The sequence below is a fragment of the Pipra filicauda genome, unplaced genomic scaffold, assembly GCF_003945595.2.
Source record: "Pipra filicauda isolate LSUMZ 115617 unplaced genomic scaffold, ASM394559v2 scaffold105_size2325265_pilon, whole genome shotgun sequence".
Lineage (NCBI taxonomy): Eukaryota > Metazoa > Chordata > Aves > Passeriformes > Pipridae > Pipra > Pipra filicauda.
The window spans coordinates 1,377,498-1,398,733 of record NW_024103496.1 but is presented as its reverse complement, the minus strand read 5'-3'; the positions used below and the strand labels follow the sequence as shown (position 1 = coordinate 1,398,733).

At 38.0% G+C, this 21,236-nt stretch overlaps 1 protein-coding gene across 3 annotated transcripts in view; it reads right to left on the bottom strand.

The window, feature by feature from the left end:
- The window catches only part of CDK14 (cyclin dependent kinase 14), a 314,193-nt gene that overhangs the window by 160,290 nt on the left and 132,667 nt on the right, over positions 1 to 21,236 (bottom strand). For all 3 annotated transcript variants that reach the window (XM_027749121.2, XM_027749124.2, XM_027749122.2), the window contains 2 exons: positions 18,932 to 19,026; positions 2,722 to 2,784 (listed from right to left, as the gene is read on the bottom strand). In XM_027749121.2, coding sequence (XP_027604922.1) covers positions 2,722 to 2,784; positions 18,932 to 19,026 — 158 coding nt within the window. The remainder of the gene's footprint in view (positions 1 to 2,721; positions 2,785 to 18,931; positions 19,027 to 21,236) is intronic.

Sequence of the window (21,236 nt, the reverse complement as noted above, 5' to 3'; positions counted from 1 at the left end):
GAGGGAACAAGCATTGTCTTTAGCTTGTAAATACAGAGAAAATTCAGAAATATAATTAGGCTGGAGATGTCTCATAGAAAACAAAACGTAATTAAATAATGGGGGTTTTTCTGCCTTCATATAAAGTACTGTTTTACAGGAACTACCTCATATATTCTTTTGATAATGAAAGGTGTTTGATTATGTGGTTTTGTGTTTATAATAACTGGCAACAAGCCAGAAAGGAATATCTATCAGCAGGCAATACTTTCCTCAAGAACAAAATTAAAAGGCAGGGGGTCTTTTGTCATACTGGGAGAGCATTAATGGGCTTAATCCCACAGGTTAGCCCCAGAGAGCTGAGACTAATTTATTGCTACTGGAATATAATTGCTCAACTGGAAGTTTTTAAAATGGATTTAGGGATCACACAACCACTGATTCTGAACAAACACTGTCCAAAACTCTGACTAAAAGTGAAATTCCTGAAGGACCTCTAGCAAGAAGGGGCTGGCAGGGAGAGAAGGCTAATTAACATGGCTCAGCTCAACCCTTAAAAATCAGCTGTAGCTCCAAATAGACAACTTTGTCCAGAAGCTAAAACCAACATAGGTGGCAAAGTCTCAGAACCACAATTACATAAATCGACAAGCTGAGTACAGTACAACAAAGCATTAAGATATTATGAAGTAACCATCTTACTTCCTCTGTAAGAAAAGAGTAGTGCAAGCTTTTAGTTTGGCATGCTTGTGAAGGTCTGGGAGTTTTTAACACACATGACTGGGTTCTTGTCCTGACAGCCTAGTCTTGGACTATTTTTCACTCAGCTTTGAGAGCAGGTATTCACTGAAAACCTCAAGCTGGCTGATTCAGTTTTAAATTGGTAGGAGTTCAAATCATCATGCCAAGTTTTAATTACTGTGTAAATTAACACTAGCCTTTGCTGCTGGCCTGGCAAGAGAGTCCTCTAAATATATACAACTGATTTTCATTAATATTATTGAAGAGAAAAAGATCTGTTAAAAGAGTTTCCTCATGGTAGAAGAGTAGTTTCATCTGCTCCAACTTCCAAATTTTTTTTTCACTTCCCCCCCCCCCCCTTTAGTTTCCTTTTATTAAAAATCCATTTGGACTTTAAAAAATTTGAACTAGCAGTACCTCAGGACTCTACATGTGCTTACTCAAAAAAATATTTCTAATGTGTCTATAAGCTTTGGAAGTGTTGCTGAGCACTGTTGTTAGACAGTAAAGACAGTCATGCAGTAAAAAAGACGGGAATACATGCAGCAAAATCTGTTCCCTCTGTGGCTACTGTTTTAAAAGACAGGTATCTCAGGATTTAGAGGATTGATACATTAGCAAGCCCAACTATCTGCCTATGCCCATCCTCCCTCCTCAAAGACAAGCTCACTGGGCCCTGATAATATCAAATGAAAGTACAATTATAATGTCTTTTTAGCAGTGAACAATTACAGCTACAATGACTACTGCATATCAGACCTCCAACTATACAGCACTGCAGCCTTGCAAATCTGAAGGAGCACAAAGAACCTTCAAAGCCAGTCTTCACTTATACCAAACCTCAGAGAGACGAATGTAAAAGTGCCACACACAGAGGCACTGTGAAGCTGGCAGTGGGAGAAGACCCATGGGCTTTCCCTGTTCACACTAGCAAAATGTCTGAGTGACAGTCAGACATTACAAGGATGCTATCTTGCAGCAAACACAACATGCATTTTCAAAAAGAACATTTTTTTTTTTTAGTTTGGCCAAATATATGCAGTAAGAAAGAATTTTCCTTAAATTTGTTAGATAGCAGTTGTTCTCATCTACATTCACATGTTGTAGGTGACACTTTTCAGTCAAAGAACATAGAAAAGTCATGAAACTACCCTGTAAAACCAGATGATGTGCAACAATGATCAGCTATTGCAGAAAAAAAAAATCCTTCCTCTTTTTAAAACATTTTCTTTCCTTAAACCAAACAGGCCTTCTGAGTTTTCCAGAAAAGAGAGAGTTATTTTTTATCATGAACTTCTAAATTTCAAGAAGTTAAATACTGGAATAAAGCTCTCAGTATGACAAGTAAAGATTTAAACACTTCCAAAGTAGAACAACAATGGGACTGACGTTGAAGTGCAAGACAGTTGTAACAAATATCATCTGAGTGATCTATATACACACGACACATTCTGCATGTCTGGTTGGCTTCCATTTAATGCTAAAATCATTTGGCTGGCTTCCCAAAAAGTAACTCGATCAAGTCTCTACCCATCTATACTTCCATTAAATCCTGCTATTAAACCTCCTCTTTCTTGCATGATGATTCCAAGTATCTACCTTAGAAAGAAAAAAACTCCAAAGTGAGATCAGCTATTAAAATGCTTCATCAAAGTGAGCAAAAAGATTGGGGAATATTTTATCTGCTCATATAAAAATCAGTACATTCAGCTGATAGCATTCATTACAGTTCCCTCAAACTTGGTGAACCTACGCTGACTTACCTCACTAAAGATCTAGCACTGACATCATAAAGCACGTTTACTGTGAGGTTTAAGGGCAGTATTGTCTTGTCTTAAGGGCAAATATTCGAATGGAGGGGAGGAATTATCAACACTGTTAATAGCATTTACTCATATATAAAATATATGAGTAAATATATGAGTTTCTATTAAACAATTGACATGACATTTTACACTGTTACTGTTTTTGCCTTGAATGTGTGCTCTTTTTGACTCTTACCTTCACATTCTCTGGATGAAGCCCTCCAGGGTGTTTGTCCATGTACTGACATAAATCAGTGTGCTAAAAGAAAGTCAGATGGAGAAAAGTGTATTAATATCCGTATGACTGCAGCAATAAATAACCCTCAATTTAGGAGTGGACAGAACAAAGGGAAAATAAGGAGATTTTTTTCAGTCACACATGTGCAAACACACACTTGTACCCTTACACTAATTTTAATTAACAGCCTTGGTAACTTGACTGATATTAATATTAAATAAATGCAAATTCATATTTTTTTCTAACATCCTATATATGGTAAATTAATTACCTGCATTTTAGTATCATTTTAAACCTTGCAAGGACAGTATCAGCATCAACACCACAAAGGTAGCATCTAGAGGGAAGAGGAAGAGCCTGAAGGGAGAATCTCACACGCAACTCTAATTGTTCACATTAAAACATTGCATTTTAAACTTAATTTTATAGTGATTCTAGATTAAGAATGGCTTAAGGGTTTAGAAAATAAAGCTGAAAGGCACTGCATATCAGAGTACTGAATGATACTTTCCAGTTCAAAAAGAAGCACATATGATGGACATGTACAGCCATTAATTACATTAATTACAGATACTTCAGGAAACAGCTCTACTGAAGAATCAAAACACAAGTTTTCACTTCACAGTGAATATAGTTACCTATATTCCCTGCAAACATTGCATAAAATCTCTTCAGGAAAAAAAGCAGGCTTGCAATGTATAGATTAATGTTATTTTTAATAAATAAATATTTATTGCTCCCACTACGGAAACACTACTTTCTCTGAATTCTTCTCTTACATTTCTTCACTTCAGCAGCATGGTTTCAGTCAAGTGGCATGTTGCATCTCTGATTTGTTTGCACAACTCAGCTTCTGAAACTATGTTTGGAATAAACAAAGCAAAAATATGCACTAGATTAACCAGCAAAGACACAGAGACAGACTCTGCCTTCCACATCTGGGTTCTGAACACATCTGGTAAAAATCATCCAACATTCCTTGAAAAGCTGCTTGGCAATACCTGCCTCATACATGGAACAGCCCAGCTAAATATAATCAGTTTTCAAGGTGAGAGTTTTGGACAAAAACTGCCTTCCACAAAGCAGAATGGTTTTTCTGTGCAACATTTCCCAAAATGGGAGGCATTCTTTAGTTCTCTTTTGCAAAGTTATATGGATACATGGGAAATTTCACACCCAAGACACAAAATTCGTTCTAGTCACAACTATTATGCATAATCTTCTCTTCTGAAGTCGCAAACTACAAAAACCTACCGTATATGTAGAATGAACATTGCAATGACATAAGATGCACTGTATGATTAGGTTGTGCACTAGCACAACTACTTTCAGGAATTCTTATATAGCTCCAAGACAGCAAGTGCCCTGACTGCAGGAAATTGCTTGAATCTCAAAATGAACAGTGAGGGTATCATAAGGGCACACTCAAACAGTCAAAGCACACTAAACACAACACAATAGAGCTTCTTCCAAAACACAGGCTACAGTAAGCAATTCTTCAATTTATAGTTCACACTTCGGTGAATGCATTTAGAAAGAAAATTTAAAACTACATCTCTACCAGTGAATAGTTACTTCCACTGAACTTCATTTTGCATAAAGACTCTGTTAAGTTTAAAGACTTATTCATCATTTCTGTAAATCTTTAGCCATTTCAGGTACATATTCCTCTTCTATTCTCCCAGTTAGTTTTCTGGGACTGTATCAATGAACCATGCCAAAAATGGACCAGTCATCCTTCAGTATGCATCCTCGCATTGCTGGCTTTGGTCTTCTTTTACTATATGACCAACAAAACAGAGTCATCTGTTAACCTTGTCATTTGTTTGAATAAATTAACAAGTTTTGAGTACTAACCCCAGCACAAGAATCTGCCTCTGGCAAAACATCAGCTGAAACACATTACTACAGTAATGGCTAGTGTCAAATAAGAAGCTCAGAGGATTACCCTCATTTTAATGGTTTAACTGTTATTGAAGACAAATACAAGACTGTTGGAAAAATATGTTCTCTTCTTTAACCTAAATACAAATCTTTGAATACTGGTAGCACCTGCAGTGCTCAAAGAAGTTTAAAGAAAAGCCTGAAATTTCCATTTAGAAAGCCTGTTGGGGTGACCAGGATGCTGTCCCATCCTCAGATACACCCAGCATGGCCCCTGAGCACTGCATGGGCTGGCTGAAGGAATGCAAGTTCAGTCTTTCAGCCTTTGTGAGAGACAGACAACTTGATAGGTGGGAAGCTTACTGCTTCCTTCACCTTTTACTGATTTCTATAATCTGCAACTGGTCAGCCGACAGAAACCAGATCAAAGGAAGACAAAAGCAATACTAGTTCTCAAAGTCCCATCCCCGAAGCCCCATCATGCCAGCCCCACCAGCTGCACCTTTATATTCACCAAAAGCTTTTCATCCTATTCAGTCATATCACCAGGAACAGAAATAAGTCACCTTTTTTATTTCCAATGTGCTTGTGATAAATGGTCAGGATAACCCCATTTTTTTACACTTATATTTCAGTTACTATTTGTATGCCTTTTCTCCATACAGAAACATCAATGACGATCATGTTTGTGTTATGCATCATTAACTTCTTCTTCCAACCCCAAGGATCAAGGCAACTGGGAGCCTGATATAACGTTCTGTATCAAAACCTTCCAAAACGGATTGCATGCATCCACTTAAAATTCAGCGTAAGCAGCAATTTCCTCTGAATCCTGGAAAACTTAGAGAGTCAATTGTGCTGCAGTCTTTTGGCATTTATTTTTTGCCCTACAGACACACTACAGACATAGAGAAATCTCTACCAAATCTTCATTCAGACAAAAAACAGGAATTAAAAGTCTTTTCTGTTCAAACTTTCAAGTATTTGGTCTCATAAAACTAAGTTAGAGTCCTTCTTATAAAAGTAACTAAACACTATGGTACCAATTGTGAAAGCAACTTAAAATGTTAGACTACGTTGTTTCTCATTTTAAGAAAAAGAAGGTAGCAGTAGAGCAAAGGCAGCATCAGCTGCTTTTCTTTTCCCAAGGTAGGGACTAAATGCACGTTGAATTAAACATTAGTATAGCCAGGAAAATTGACAGCACTGCGGAGACAGCTCTTTCTAAACCTGTTTTCCCTTTTGGCAGGCAAGTGTCTGCTCCAGTGCTTGTGTGCACCACTGACATTGAAGAAAACTACATGAATGCAAGTTTCAGGAAAGCATTAGAAAAGAAAACAAAGAGCAAACTGTATAAAAGCAGTTTTCTAATGGTATTCCATGAAATTGGTACTGTATAGATGAATGGAGTCTTTTTCATCATGCTGTATTTCTAGGTAGAAGACAACATGCTTTCCCAAGTGGAACAGTGGCTGCAAATACAGCATGCCACACTGTGACACTGGAGACTTTGCTATGGTTACCACCGTGATCTAATAAAATATATACCCTAAAGGAAAATTCAAGATACAACTACCTATTGCCAAGAATATGAAACTATGCTGAAATAAGGTACAAAGACAAGACACAAACCAAGCAATACACCTTCTACAGTCCATTCTCCACTGTCTCAGAGGGTGAGGACACCTCACAGGGAAGTAGAATATACTGGGAATGCAGTACAGAGACTCCCAAATGATTACAAGCATCTGTCACACACATTTTGATCCCGGGTGGACCTGGCTAAACCAATTCTTCTTTGAGCTAGCTCTTAACAACTCTATCAGCCATACTGTTAATCCTCAACACACATTAATCACCAAAGTAATACCATGCTGACAGAACATGGTATATTTTAGCTTAAATTCAAAATCCCGTTAATTCCGGCTCTTCACACTCCACCAGTTTATCCAGCCTTTTATTTGCTTCCCCAATAAATGTACATTATGATAGCTTTTAAAATGTGGCTTGTCCTCAGCTAAGAAAACCAGATTGGTATTGCAGAAGGAACTCTCTGGATTCTCACATTCCAGAGATGGAGAGCTAAGATGTTGTTATTGACTTTGGTGCACACTGGCCTGAGAGTGTAAAACGAATTGGCAATATTTAGATACATATTAGCAATAAATCTAATCATAATCATCCACATAATCATTGTGTCCTTCTCATGCCTGTCTGAGAGCCTTGTCTTGACTACTCTGCAACACTGACTTCAGTCACAGCTATGAATGTGCAGTGCTTTTGCAAAGGAGACTAGAAATCTCATGACGAATAGCAGAAATTTTTCACATCTGAATTACAATGGCAGCAATTTCTGATGGTGATGACAATTCCCAGTACAGCAGGGATGGAACCCAGTTTTCCATTGCAGTTATTATCGGCCTTATCTTGAAACAATACTTTGAATGATGCAGGAACCTCAGAAGACACCCTAGTTCCAACATGCACAAAAAAATGAGAAAAGTTCAACAAACCCCACATGCCTTCACCACACAATCTGCTACAGAGCTGCACAACAGGTTCTTCCACAAGGACGACCAAAGGAGATTGCACAGGCCGTGTTTATCTTGCTGTTCTCTAATTTTAAGAGCTTGACTTTGCCACCTCACTAACAAAACAATGTTCTGTGCAAAATGTGTTACGCTTTGAGTGAACAATTTCATCTCTCCTCCCACTACTGGCTCTCCCAGAAACAATTTCACTTCCTCCAGGAAATCAATCTACAGTATCTGAAGTGAAAGACTAAAGCCAAGTCTTTGAGAGAAGAGGAAGAATTTCAAAGACATAGTCCTTAAGTACAATTTACAATTTATCTGAAGCTTATCTCTTGCCCAAATTTCAGGCAATTTGCAAAATAATAGCTAAATGCTACCCACAGCACAAAGGCTACCCATTCCCTAAATTCCAAGTCCATGCTGTAAGGTTTGAATATTTATAAGGGTCCTCCAGATACAGGTTTAAGATATCTTGGCCATTTTGGCTGAAATTAAAAATAAATATAGGCAACCTGAGGCAGACTTTGGCATCTTTTTTCTTCAAATAATTGTATTTCACTAAATTGTGCCAAAAGATCATTGCTCCAGGGTTGTGCCTTGACTTCAGGGCTCTGGCACACACAGCTACACCTCCTTGAGAAGGCCCTGTCCAGCCTTTTTGTTACCTTTGTTTACCTCAGCGTGTTAAAACACAAACCCTTTCCTCAGTGCACATCTCAAGCAACTAGACTTCCATTAAGAAACCCCTGACCCTTCCTGGAATAGATGGCACAATTTTCTTGTTAGACTAGAGGCTGTACAATGCTTCCTAGAACAGGGAATAGAAAACTCATGCTCAGCTATGCTAATTCAGCCATTCTCCTCTTTCCAAACTAAATGTAGAAGCACATCAGCCAATGCCCATTTTTGACCCAAACTTCAATGAATTACAAATATTTTCCTCCCTGTGATGGAAACAAGTATCACAGCTCCCACAGGTACATGAAAATGAGGGAGAGATTAAGCTACTTATCCAACACAACTGCTCATAGTCTAAATAAAAATCAAGAAAGTTGTACAACGATTAACCAAATCAAGTGTGAGTGATAGCAAAAAAAAAAAAAAAAAAAAAAAGGAAATGTGCACTTGCTCAGACTTCTTTTATAATGTTTTTCACTCATTTCTTCCCCACACCATCAACTGTGACAATACCACAAATGTTTCATTTACCTCATGAAATACTGTCTCCAGACTTACATGAAGAAATGAATTGATGAATTGGGGTTTTGATTTAAACTTGTGTCAGTGTATAATTATATGAAGGTCATTTTTATTCAGCAAGACTCTGGTTTATGTTAGTAGACATTTGTGCTTATGTTTGTGAGCATACTGCGTATAAGCATCTGCTGAAGGGAAAAGAATTCTGACTGATATTTATACAGCTGAAGCAAGGTTTATATACATTGCATCCTACTTCTGGAAAAGGGAGAGTATGCAAACAGAGAAAAAAAAAGACAATTGTTGATGGTGCAGACTCTTCCCTTCTCCCTTTGAAGAAGGAATTCTAATTATGAATAGATGAGTAAACCACAAGCTACAAAGGTCCTCAGATATGCTCAATGCTTCACTTTCCAACTACGTTGCTCAGCTATCTTGCTCAGAAATCAGAGACTCTGATACCAAACACAAACCTGTTCAGACAAAGGGCAGGATGTTTCCTTTCAAAGGCACAGCCAGTGACATGAAATGAGCTCTACTTTGCCAGCCTTCTCCAAAATAATAACGCAATTCTCATTCTCTTCTAATTAAATTAGTCACTTCTACTTCCCATGCAATATATTCTCTTTCCCTCTTCTTCCTCAGTCATGATAAATTTCTATGTGACTTAGCCATCCCATAATACTGCCTAATTGGTTTCAGCTGTCATTTTTGAAGCCAAAATGCACGGAGAGCCCGGGGCTTGCGAGTGGAACAGGAAGCACTTCCAACTGCATTTCCATCATGTAAAACCAGCAACGTGAAAGAACCTTTCCATTAAAACAAAAACGGGAGTATTTGGCTACCGGCAATGCCATCATGCAGCAGACAGATTGTGCTGCTCCACTGAGGCAGCAAGGCTGTTGTGAGCCATTCCTCTCTGTTCAAAGGAGAGCACACATTATTTATGCCCTAGCAGCTTTCCTGACAAATATACTTTCCCTTTTGTCACCAACAAATTCTTAAACTGATAATATAATTTACCAATAAAAGCACAGGCAGTTGGAATATTTGAAGTGACATGAGAACAAAGAAAAGTTAATTCCATTTAAATGGCACATATCCTCCAACCTAAGTGCTCTGCAGATTACTGTGCCACACTTTAAACTCATTTCATGTGGCTGGTATTTTCAAAAGTGTCATATACTCTCATTTTCATGTATTTCTGTGGCTTTCTATAATTCAATCTTTTCCCTCTATGAGATGACACAATGTTAGCCATGCTAACAAAAAATACCCTGCAAGCAAGCTATCTCTGGGTGATACCTAAGCAACTTCCAGCAGAACAGCAGCAGGCAACAGCACCAGCTGGGCTGAGCAGCAGGGGAAAGATATATAATAAGGATTCAAGAAAGAAAAAACTGCCCCACAAGACACCTTTAATGAAAACAATTTAGCTAACAGATGTTTCTAGTGCCTTGGATTTCTCTCACACTGTCAACAAAGATAAATATACTTCAAAATACATGAACAATACTATATAGAAAAAGAGGCTGGGCAGTGGGGGAGTTCTTAATACAGATAGAAACCTACCTGAAAATCCCAGAGAGAAAAAGGAATGCACAGTTGTCTGATTTTTGGCTGTTATTAGAAAAGACAAATTTATTTATGGATACAAAGTCTCTGTTCGTTTCACAAAGAACAATCTGGTCCCTTACAGACAAGTGAGACACACACAGCTGAGGAAAGAATTGCTGAATGAACTAAGAGATCTTCAACAAAATATAACTTTCTAAAGATGCTAGTTTATTTTCCTTCTTATTCTCTGGCCACCTTAGTAATTCTATCAGCTTTGTGTTCTTAGTAAATCAGGCTAAGGAGATAAAACACACTTAATTTAGCGAAATTATTTTAACTAAAGAATGACATTGCAAAAATCAGTAGGAATTCCTGTTTAGTATGATCAAAACCTAGCATCAAATTTAGTTAGCTTGTGCTAACTGTGATGGACTTATAGACCCCAAAATCAACAGGGTTGGGACAATTTTTGCAAGCTGTAACACATGTTGCATGTGCACTTTTTCTTTAATTTGCTAAGTCATTGAGCTTCCACAGCACTGAACATTACATCCGCTGTATCCACATATAACAAACAAACAAAATCTGAAGATACAGAAAAGTTTCTTGTTATAAGAGCATGGCAGATACCCATAAGCTCATGATGAAAGTACTTGCTCCAGGACCACGTAAGCAGAACACATATATGGCAGCGAGGCTGACAATCCACATACAGCCACACTAAGTCAAGTATCCATGCTGATATCGGCACGGGACTGACTGGATAGTACAGGCAGGTCTACACAAGCCCAGCTGGCAGAAGAGCCTTTGCTATGCTGGTGTGAGGGACAAAAAAAACAGGCCATCTTCAGCGCAGGAAAAGACAAGTGTAAATACTTCCTTTAAAAGCTTCCACATCCTACATAGACCTCTCTTCACCCTGGCTGAGTGACTTTTTCGTGTCATGCATCCTAATCCTAACTGTCCATGCATGATTGCAAGATTAATAAAAATTTTATAGGGAAAATTGCAGTTCAGACTGCAAGACACACTAGAAAAAATGATACTTCCATGGATTAGATTCTCTTTACACAAAGTAGTAAAACAAGAATAGGGGTTTTTAACTTTCAAGAAGTGGCTCTGTTTATTACTCAGTCTTGATACCTGATTCCTCCTTTTCACCATCCCTTAATTATTTTTTATATCACAAAACTATAAACATAGTATAAAGATATCTGCAACTATTGATTTACTCAGTCTGACCAGGATTTTTACTACTATTATTTTGCTCCCCCCAAGTTTCTGTTTTTAGAGATTTCATAGATGTATTTTTTATCAATATGATTAAATCAGTACAAAGCTACATACTGCTGGTTCAGAAAGGAAAAATCTATTTTAAAGATTTAGAGTTATGGTAATCATCACTCTCCAAACAGCCAAGTTTTGGGTTGATGTTTTGTTGGTTTGTTTGTTTTTTCAACCTGCACTGAATAAATCAGAGCTCCACATTTTAAAAGACATTAAATAATAGTTACAACCCGTATTATTAAAGAGCCTAATAAAAAACAACTTTAATTAGACTGGACAGTCTCTAGTGCAAGTTCAGATACTGTCAGCTCTCACCCCAGAGGGACTTGGAGAATGCCAGTTTATTACTGAAATTGAAAGACAAGGAATGTGTGGGATACCACCAGAACTACCAACAGTAGAGCTGTCCAGAAACCTATAACATAGAAAAAATCATTAAAAAAAACCAAACCAAAACAAACAAACAAAAAAAACCCAACCGAACAAAAAAAAATCCAACCAAACAAAAAAACCTCTACAACTGGAATTTTTTTAGTTTTGTTTAATGTAGTAAAATAAACTGATTTATTTTTTCAATTCCTGATACAGAAAAGCAACAGCATATTAACTTCACTGAAAGATTTAAAGTGTTCATATTTAACTGATGAAAATTATAATGCAAAAAGATACACATAGGAAGGATCTCAAAAACATAATCTTACCTATATCTACTATCAATGACATATAATTCTGTTGATTATTTGCCTAAACCGCTCTTAAAAACTGACAGAAACAGAGAAACTATCCCCCCCATAGTAGTTTCTTTAGTGCTTTCTTGTTGTTACCATGAAAGAGGCATTCCTAGAGTTTAATCTTTCTCTTCCTGACTGCTATTTCAGACTTTCTTATTTTATCCTCTCTACCATTCACACAGAAATAGGTCACTGACTTTCTCTATATTTAAAGGTTGTAAACATCTCATCCTTTTTTTTCCCCTAACTCTTAAGAGCCCTACTTACTTTGACTTTTCCTTAGTAGCCTTCATTCTCAATGTTTACTCATTCTTGTCTTTTTCCCCCTCAGGTCTCCAGCTGATTCATCTCTTCTTTGTGTGTACAAATTTACCATTTAGGATGGTGGCCTTACCTGTACCAAGTGGAGTGTCATCACTGGCATATCTACTCTGCATATGCATCCTACTACAATCACGTTTGACATTTTTATCTGTAATTTAGGAAAAGAAACTAATTGAGATCTGTCAGTAGATAGAATATCTCATGTGATTTCCAGTGTTGCATCCATCAGCTCAACTCTAGATATTTTTTATGCTTTGATTTTGTTGTGGGTGTTATTTTTGTTTTGTTTTGTTTTTGTAAATATTTACACTGAATACATTTGTTAATAAAAATAAGAATAAGTAATAGATACCAATTATTAAATAGCATCTATTGTATGCACAGCATACTGCAAATCTAACCCATATTTGGTAATATTATAAAAAACCTTAAATTGCACAAAAAATAGACATTCAGATACACACAGCCTCCCAGTCTGTTGGATTGTAAATCTTGATTAATCTCATTAACACATCATTAGCACGTGCCCTTCGTATGAAGTCTACAAACTTCTGAGAGGTCCTGCAAAGTCAGGATGATGAGGCAAACTGAGTCATCTTTCCCCCTCCTGCGAGGCACATGTAAACTTCTGAGCCTAGAATGAGTATTTTTATTTAAATTTAAATATAACTTTTCGTTCCTTCTTTCCTGCTGATTCCCATGTCTGGCACAGTCTTAACCTCTCGGCAAAGCACCAAGTAATTTCCTCCTGAAATCCCATTTGAATCCCTACCTCCCAAAGCTGATTCTCTTTGCATTTTCAACCTATACCTGGACATCAACAGCTCCTCTCTCTGATCTGCTCATTAAAACTTGAAAAACAAGGCTTTCCCAAGGGCAGTATTCCCTTACTGCCTCCTCTCAGTAGTAGGGCATTTCCTTTCTGTTTACTCTAAGCTTTGCCCTGTCACCTTTTTGACTGTGATTAAAGCGAGACAACTTGGGGCAAACCTGGGGCATGAGGCTAGGATTAAACCAACAGGGGAACAGCACCTTCCCTGGTCAAGGTAAACAGAAACTACGAAATTCAACTGCTCCCATGCTGGGAGCCCTCAATGACTCTGCCTCTTCCCAGAGTGGACAAGCAAGCGTGTTTGCCAAGAGGTGGCAGGAGGTATCTGGCTTGTTGCAGAGCTTTACTAGCTGTCTGTCCTTGCTTACTGGAGTTGGACAAGCACCTTCTCAAATGGGAAGAAAATCCCCCCTCATTTCACTTTCACACCAAAATAACATAATGCAGGCTCCAAATAAGTTCCACTCTCAGTCAAGGATTAGAAGACTCCTCCTTCCTTCTTGTGGCTAGATTTCCTAATTTCCTCTAGGTGAATGATCCTAGTGATCAGAGCTCAAAAACAGTTCTGAAACACAACTGGTTTTCCCTACTCTCTCATCCATGAAAATAATGTGCTTTTTTTGTCTGATAAACAGCATATATCTCAATTTCCAAAAAGCATTAAAATAAGAAACTCACACCTATTTTTTTCTTACAGGAAATGGAAGGGCAATGGAAGGGCAATGTAACTAATGAACTTTATTAAGTAAACTCATTGTATAACAACCTATTTTAGCTGCTGTAATGAAGCAATGAGAATTAAACTTTCTTCTTTAATGGAAAGCAATTTTTAAGAAGCAAAAACATACACACAGATGAAAATAGGCAAGGTAATTGAAAATTCTTGGGTTTAATTACATTATTAGATTAGTCTGGAGCTTTTTCACTGTAGAGGCAGAAATAATATTACTCATAGCTCATACTTCAAATTGTATCTGTTCTTGTTTCAAATGTAGTTCATAAACACTGAAAGCATGAGGTAAAGCATTGCTATACAAGCTCACTTTTACATGCCAGGAATAGGCTGCTGGTTCATTTTTTGATAATAATATACTTATATAATTATGCATAACACTAAAAACCTCATTATCATTCTGCAGAGACTGTAGCAACATGTATTGCTTAGGATTGCCTTTCAGCAATTAAATGTTTCTAAATACAGTCATCTTCCTTTTAAATAAACAACTGAAGCAACAAACGATAGCAGCTAATGATCATTTTAGAACAAACAGATGTGAAACCATCTTCAGAGATCTCTCAATATGTCTGAGATCTCACCTGTAAAACTTATCACCTCCTTGGGCAAAGCTTACCATATCAGTGACACCTGCACTAAAGCCAGCGTACCCATAACATCGTCTCAACTAACACCTAAACGAGCCCAGCAAGGAAGGGAACAAAACTCATGTGAACAGTCATACTGCTCCACTGAACTGTGAAGTGAACTGACCTTTTTCTTTGGAAGTCTTCACAGGCTCAGACACTATATGCAAAGTGTGCCAAAACTTCACATTTTGTTTTCAGGTCTTGTTTAGGATAACCCAGCTAACTATACAGAAACCATTTTCTGTACCATTTATACATGAAAGACTATCAGCCCTTCAGGTTTTATAGAGAAAATTCCAAGCAGCTTATTCTCAAAACTCCCCAGGAAACAAGCAATGGCTCTCAGTCATCCATTGATAAAACTGATCTCTAAGCTCCCTTCGCAATATGCTGATGTAAGAGTTAAGAAAGAACACAAAGAAATTATGCCTTACTAACAAGGTACTGTATATACTAAACTGTTCTCAACTAAGTTCTTTCATTCAAAAGGAGTAAGCTCCCTTCCTCTTCTTCCACAGAAATGTACAGCTCCACATTCACCACCAAAACTCTTATATGGAGAAAGAACTTCTCCTGATCTTCAACTGTCAGATAGAGTTTTTAAAGACTCAGTTTTCTTGGTTCTGCAGACCACCAAGGTTAAAGATAAAAAAATCTTTCATATTTTCTTCTGACAGACTTTCATATTAAAAAAAAAATCTAATTTGAGGTACACAGAGAATTTAATCACTGCCCGGTTTTCTTTCAGAGGCTATTCTGCTTTCAGGTTTTAACTTACAACTGCAATGTATTCTGCAATGAAAGGTGCTACATGAAATTAAATTTCATTCTACTCTTTCAGGGTCAATGCTGAAACCAAATACCTCTGATAACCTCAGATGTTTCACCAGTATTATTTTCCAAATGGAATCGTCACAGATCTAGCAACCCAAAGTTTCCATTTTCTGAGAACTCTCAGGTCACTAACGGTTTGTTCCTAATTTAATCATGACATCTCACTCAGCTGTTTTTTATGTTTGAAATGGTCAATAGTGATCAGTGGCAATAGTGTATCAATTCCATGATGTCACTTTATGAAATAAATCAAATTCAACCCGTTTTAGGTTTGTTAGGCTTCTGTAGCAGTTTGAGCCACATTTAGAAATCTAAAATCCAATTTTTAGGCTTCCCCCACCCCTTCTCAACAATTTATCCTAACACCGGAGAGAGACTTTCAGGCCAGAGGCTTCTGTAGGGGAAGGGGAAAGTATATACATTTTATTTACACAAATAAATACTATAAAAACTAAAGGCAACTATATATATATATATATTACATTACTATCAGTCAGTCCTTTCAAGCCCCTCCTTTAACTTTAGTCCAGGAGCAGCCTTTAAGGCTGATGTGTAACACAGTCTTTTGCTGTGGGAGTGTTCTGGGCTCCTGAACACTCCCTCCTCACCAAGTTCCAGCAGTTGTTTGTTGTAGTCTCTCCTCCTCATGAAGTCCGAGAAGATAGCTTTGAGTCTTTGCTCTCCTGCTGCTGGTGATCTCTCCCTCTCGGTGTCCCACCTTGGTTCATAGGCTGCTGCAGTGTAGCTTATCAAGCATCCACATCCTGGAATCTTCATTCCTCCACATCAGTTCTCAGCTGCCCCCGGTCAGCTTCGGCAGGCAACTCTTGAGCTCTTGGCTCAACTCCAATTTCTCCTGGGACTCCTCCCGAGCGCCGGGGCCTACCTCCACGGCCCAGTCTCCTGGCTCAGCTCCAACTCTGAGCCCTTCCTCCACTCACAGTGGAGGGAAAGAAAAGCCCCCCTCTACAGCTTCACTGCAGAAAAGGAGGGGGAAGAAGGCTTGGCTGCAAAGCCTGCCTCTCTTCTCTTACCTCAGGTGCTGTGGATCTCTTCCTTCACAGCACACACTCCAAATTCTGACTCTAATTCTAACCAAAGGCTGAGCTGGGGGGGTCACAGGGCTCCCCTCTCCCCCCTGGAGGGGAAGAGAGGGAGCCCAGTCACCCCCTGGCCTTGTCCACCTACACGCAGCAGACACCAACAGCAAAACAACCAAGACTGCATTGCCAATTGTTTCCGGTGCTGTGATATATGATTTTGAGCAGAAGTGAACAACATGGGTGGTGAGTGGCTCTCCAGGGAACACTGCCCTGGCACCCAATCACCTCTGAGCCCCTCGAACTCTCAAGGGGGGCCAATTTCAAACTATGACAGCTTCAATAATTCAGAAACGTAAACCACCATGTAATTTTAATCACACGAATATTTTTACTTATTTCAGTGCAAATTACTCACATGATTGAGCTAAACCACATCCAGGTGTTAAAATAACAACAAACCAGACATTACAGATATAGAGCTCAGTAACACCAATTATGTGCTAGATTGCATAGTCAACAAGCCAAAATTTGTACATTTAAATGGGCAACTGTAATTTTTACCTCTACACATTCATATTACGCACTGAATGGAAGCTTTTTAACAAAAGGAACAAAAGAGGTCATTGTGATAGTGCAATTAAAACCTGTATCATGCACTCCCACAAGAATTCAATTCAGGTTACGTGGGTATTATCAGATAGCATTACCTATTTGATCAGACTACAACTTTACATTACCTAACAATGAAAACAGACTTCTGTTAAGCAATTCTGTCATCTCAAGACACAGGAGCATGTTACAATGTCATTATCATACAGTCTTCAGGGTGTTTGAAGAGAACAAAGTACCCTTCCCTTTCTTCCTGAGCACCACCTTGAGAGATTGCCCACAAGCCAAAATACTAAAATATTACTTGGATTAGTTCAAGAAACCGGTACTAAATGAGATCCTAGAACGGTCTCAATAGCTATGAAACACCATGGGAAATAAAAAGGGGCAACCACCAGCAGGGTTGATCCCAATAGCACCTTGTTGAAAAACAAACAGCTAAGTGAATCCAGAAGAAGGTGCCACTGCATGAAGCTTAGTTTGTGTCCATACTTAATCATGGACAGCACCATATTACACATGACTGCGAGCCAGAGTCTGTAAACAACCCTACTGGATATAAAATCCAGAAATCTGACATTAGTATAACAAGCAAAAAGTAAAACCCAGAAATTCGACATTATTATAATAGGTAAAACCATCTATTTCTGGGAGAAACATATTCTATACATCTCATTTCTCAATCAGTTCTGCTGAATACAGCTAAATACAGCTGCTGATAAAAGGACTGCAAAATGTATTCACGTAAAGACATGCAAATAAGTCTACACTGACCATTACATAAAATTAAATATCAAGGCTTTTCCTATGCTAATTCAGTGTATAAGGAACAGAAGAATCACTAATTTCAAGGATTTATATTTTTATGAATATTCCAATACCTAAGGTAAAAAAATATGTACTGTATGCAAACACTCTGCAGGCTGCTGTAGCTGAATACCCACACCATTACACTGTAGCACTCTTATGTACATAGGCAGGATGAAGAGCTTCTCCAGACAAGATGTTGTGATTCTGTGTGCATTATCATGTCAAAATTAAGGCCTCCTCCCAAGAAACACACAAAACAATTCCACTTGTCTTAAGCAGAGACGTACTAAGACTAAAGCTAGTAAGCACTGTACTTTATAAATGCAGTGTCTTACAGACTACAGCAAAATAATAGATATGACACTGAAAATCTAGCCATCTCTAAACTCATTTGTTTCTTTTAAATTACATGTTCTTGGACCCATCTGTGAAAACTGGGAGGTTAATTATGATAGTACATTGCATAATTCCACAGTTAAATGCTGAAGTAATTCTACATAAATGCCATATGTTTGTCTTAGAAAAACTGAAAAGATTAATTAGAAGGCCAAGGCCAATACTTTGGAAAGTAATACTCTGAACACAATTAAATCCTTAGACTGCATACTATGTAAATTGAAGTTTTAATTAGTAGCTAAAACATTAGTCATGACAAAATAAAAAAGCCCAAATTCAGACTTTGCTTTTTACTGAGATTGCTTATAAAAAGACACTCTGCACAAGCCAGTCACAAGAAAAGCCACTTAAACTTGATACATGCTTTTCATGAAGGAACTACCTGTTAAGCATTAGTCCTGTTCCTCTTCCCTACATATCCTCACGTATTTTAAAGTTACCGGATCACATTAGTAAAGAAAAAGCTCCAATAGACAAACTATGACTAAGAAGCAGAGTAAGGTACCAGTTTGAAAAGTCAATTCAGCAGTATAAGGTCCTTCAAAAGCCCTAGTAGTCACTTCTCCATCTCTGAATCTGGTTTAGCCTAGCTTTCCACATTTAGCCCACTCTGCTACAAAGCATCATCTCCTATAGCCACCACTCTCCTGAAGAAAGTAAAGGTTATTTTGGCCTGATTCATAGATCACTGATGATAAAGAGAGCATTTCCATCAAATTCAATACACTCTGGACCATATCCAGAATATATAGTTACTTTACTCACCACATATTCAAACACAAGTGTCAAGGTTTCCTTGGTGTGAATGATGTCATGAAGCAGCACAATGTTTGCATGTTTCAATCCTTTCAAAAGAGAAGCTGAAAAGCAAAACAAACATGTAATCTTAAAAAGAATCCAAATATTTTACATCAATTGGCTTTCTTTTTTTAGTGACTTAGTTGAGCTTCATAACCTGACAACCAATAGTTGTACCTTAGTATCTTCTATGTCCATGAATTCCACACATTAAGTGTGTTTGAATATCACACCTTTCGATTCAGTGCTATTTTCTCCACCTTGCTGGTCAAACTCAACCTCACTCTGAGGTCAAAATGAGCTATGGCTAGAGATGCTTTCCTTACGCAGCCTCCTCTAAGTGAATCAGTCATGTCTACTCAACCAGACACAAGACTGCTTCTACACTCAAAGATAATTTTTTTTGTCTCAGATGAAAGTCAAGCATGTCTTTTCAAAACGTCGTCTTTGCTATCCAACACAACAGAGATGCTGTATAAACAAAGTCCAGCATCTATCCCAAGAATAGTGTTTTAAGCAATAATTCTTCTTTCTCTCAAATATGACACAGGTTTGATGGAATTATTTGTATTAGTCTATGAGAATAAATTAATAGTATTTTCTCACTTATTTTTTCAATGACTAACTCACATTTTCAGAAAAGACAAATAAAGACTTATCTAATGAATTTTCAGGTAATCTCCACTAAATTTTTTTTATACCATAATACATATTTAATGTTGATACCATATTACATATTTAATGTTGCAAAAGATATGATATATTTTAACAAGATATGCTGACAAGCCATATGTTGTTACCCATGTCATTTTGCCATCAGTGTCTTGTCTTCTCACACATACATCTGAGCAGGACTATCAGTCACCCCAGCAAGTAAATAATATGGTCTTAAGCTCTGCCAGGGGAGGTTTAGGTTGGATATTAGGAAGAAATGTTTTACAGAGAGAGTAATCAGACATTGGAATGGGCTGCCCAGGGAGGTGGTGGATTCATCATTCCTGGAGGTTTTTAAGGTGAGACTGGATGTGGCACTTAGTGCCATGGTCTGATAACCACGGCGGTGTTGGATCAAGGGTTGGACCTGATGATCTCAGAGGCCTCTTCCAACCCAGCTGATTCTATGATTCTATAATAGATACAAAGACATGCAAATAAGTGGCATATTTCTAAACTGAAAATATGCAACTTGCTTCTGTCACCTTCCTTATTTTGTCAAAGCAAATAATGAAAAAACAAATGTGTCTCAATTCTTCACCGTGCAAAATGGAGACTAGGGAGCTTCCACAGCACTATTACCCCTTGCTGTCCTACTAAGGGTGTTTTGAGGGTGTTTCATCAGGTGGAGGTAACTCCAGGGGTCATCCGGCTTTAAAATAGGCTAAGTACATCTCATCTCTCATATTGGTCTTGAAATCGGTCTGACAAGTTCATCACTCTTGGAAGCAACACGAAAGCAACACGGCATTTGGCTGCATCAGTGTTCATCCACAAGCACCCTCAGCAGCAAAACTTTGGAGTTCACACTAGGCAGAAGGCAGATAGCAAAGCAGAAAACACCATAAAGCTGCTTCAAAGTATTACCAGAGATATTCTGATGACAGGACTGCAAACCTGTAAGCAAGCTCCATGACCTGGAATGAGGTAACCCTTCGACCTGGCTGAAGGGGTTAGAAGAAATGTTTCTAAGGAGCTTGCTTTGGCCTGCACTCCACAGCTCATGCTATTTAGAAAGTCGGCAGTCTTTCCTGCACTCTATGTTGCTACTGAATTGTATATCAGCTATTGTAAGTACAATTAAGCTTGTTAAACATTTAATCAGTGCATATCTAGCAACTTTTAACATTCCACAAATTAAGTTGAAGCCTTTTTCTTAAAGAAAGAGCCATGCACAACTTTCCTAGTGTGAGAAATACTTCTTGATATATTTGAGAGGGGACAAAGTCATCAAAGCAAAACTACTTTATTAAATGAGTCAGGTTAATTGGGTGTCTTCCTCTCCAGTGAGGTGCACCACTCACCAAAATGGGTGACCTTTTATTCTTCCCTGGCTGGTGGTTGTCCCTGTCCCCTTTCCCATTGGTTGGGTACTAAGGGACTTATATTCTCTCCTGACTGCCTACTTTGCCCTAAGTCTCCCTCCCACATATCCCCTTCATCTTCTTTTTTTGGCAAATCTTTAGCATAGCCTTTCCTGTTCATTCTTAACAACTCTGTGCAGGAGCAAGGGACAATCTAAACCACATCTAAGCAACAAGCAGCTATAAGCAAGAAA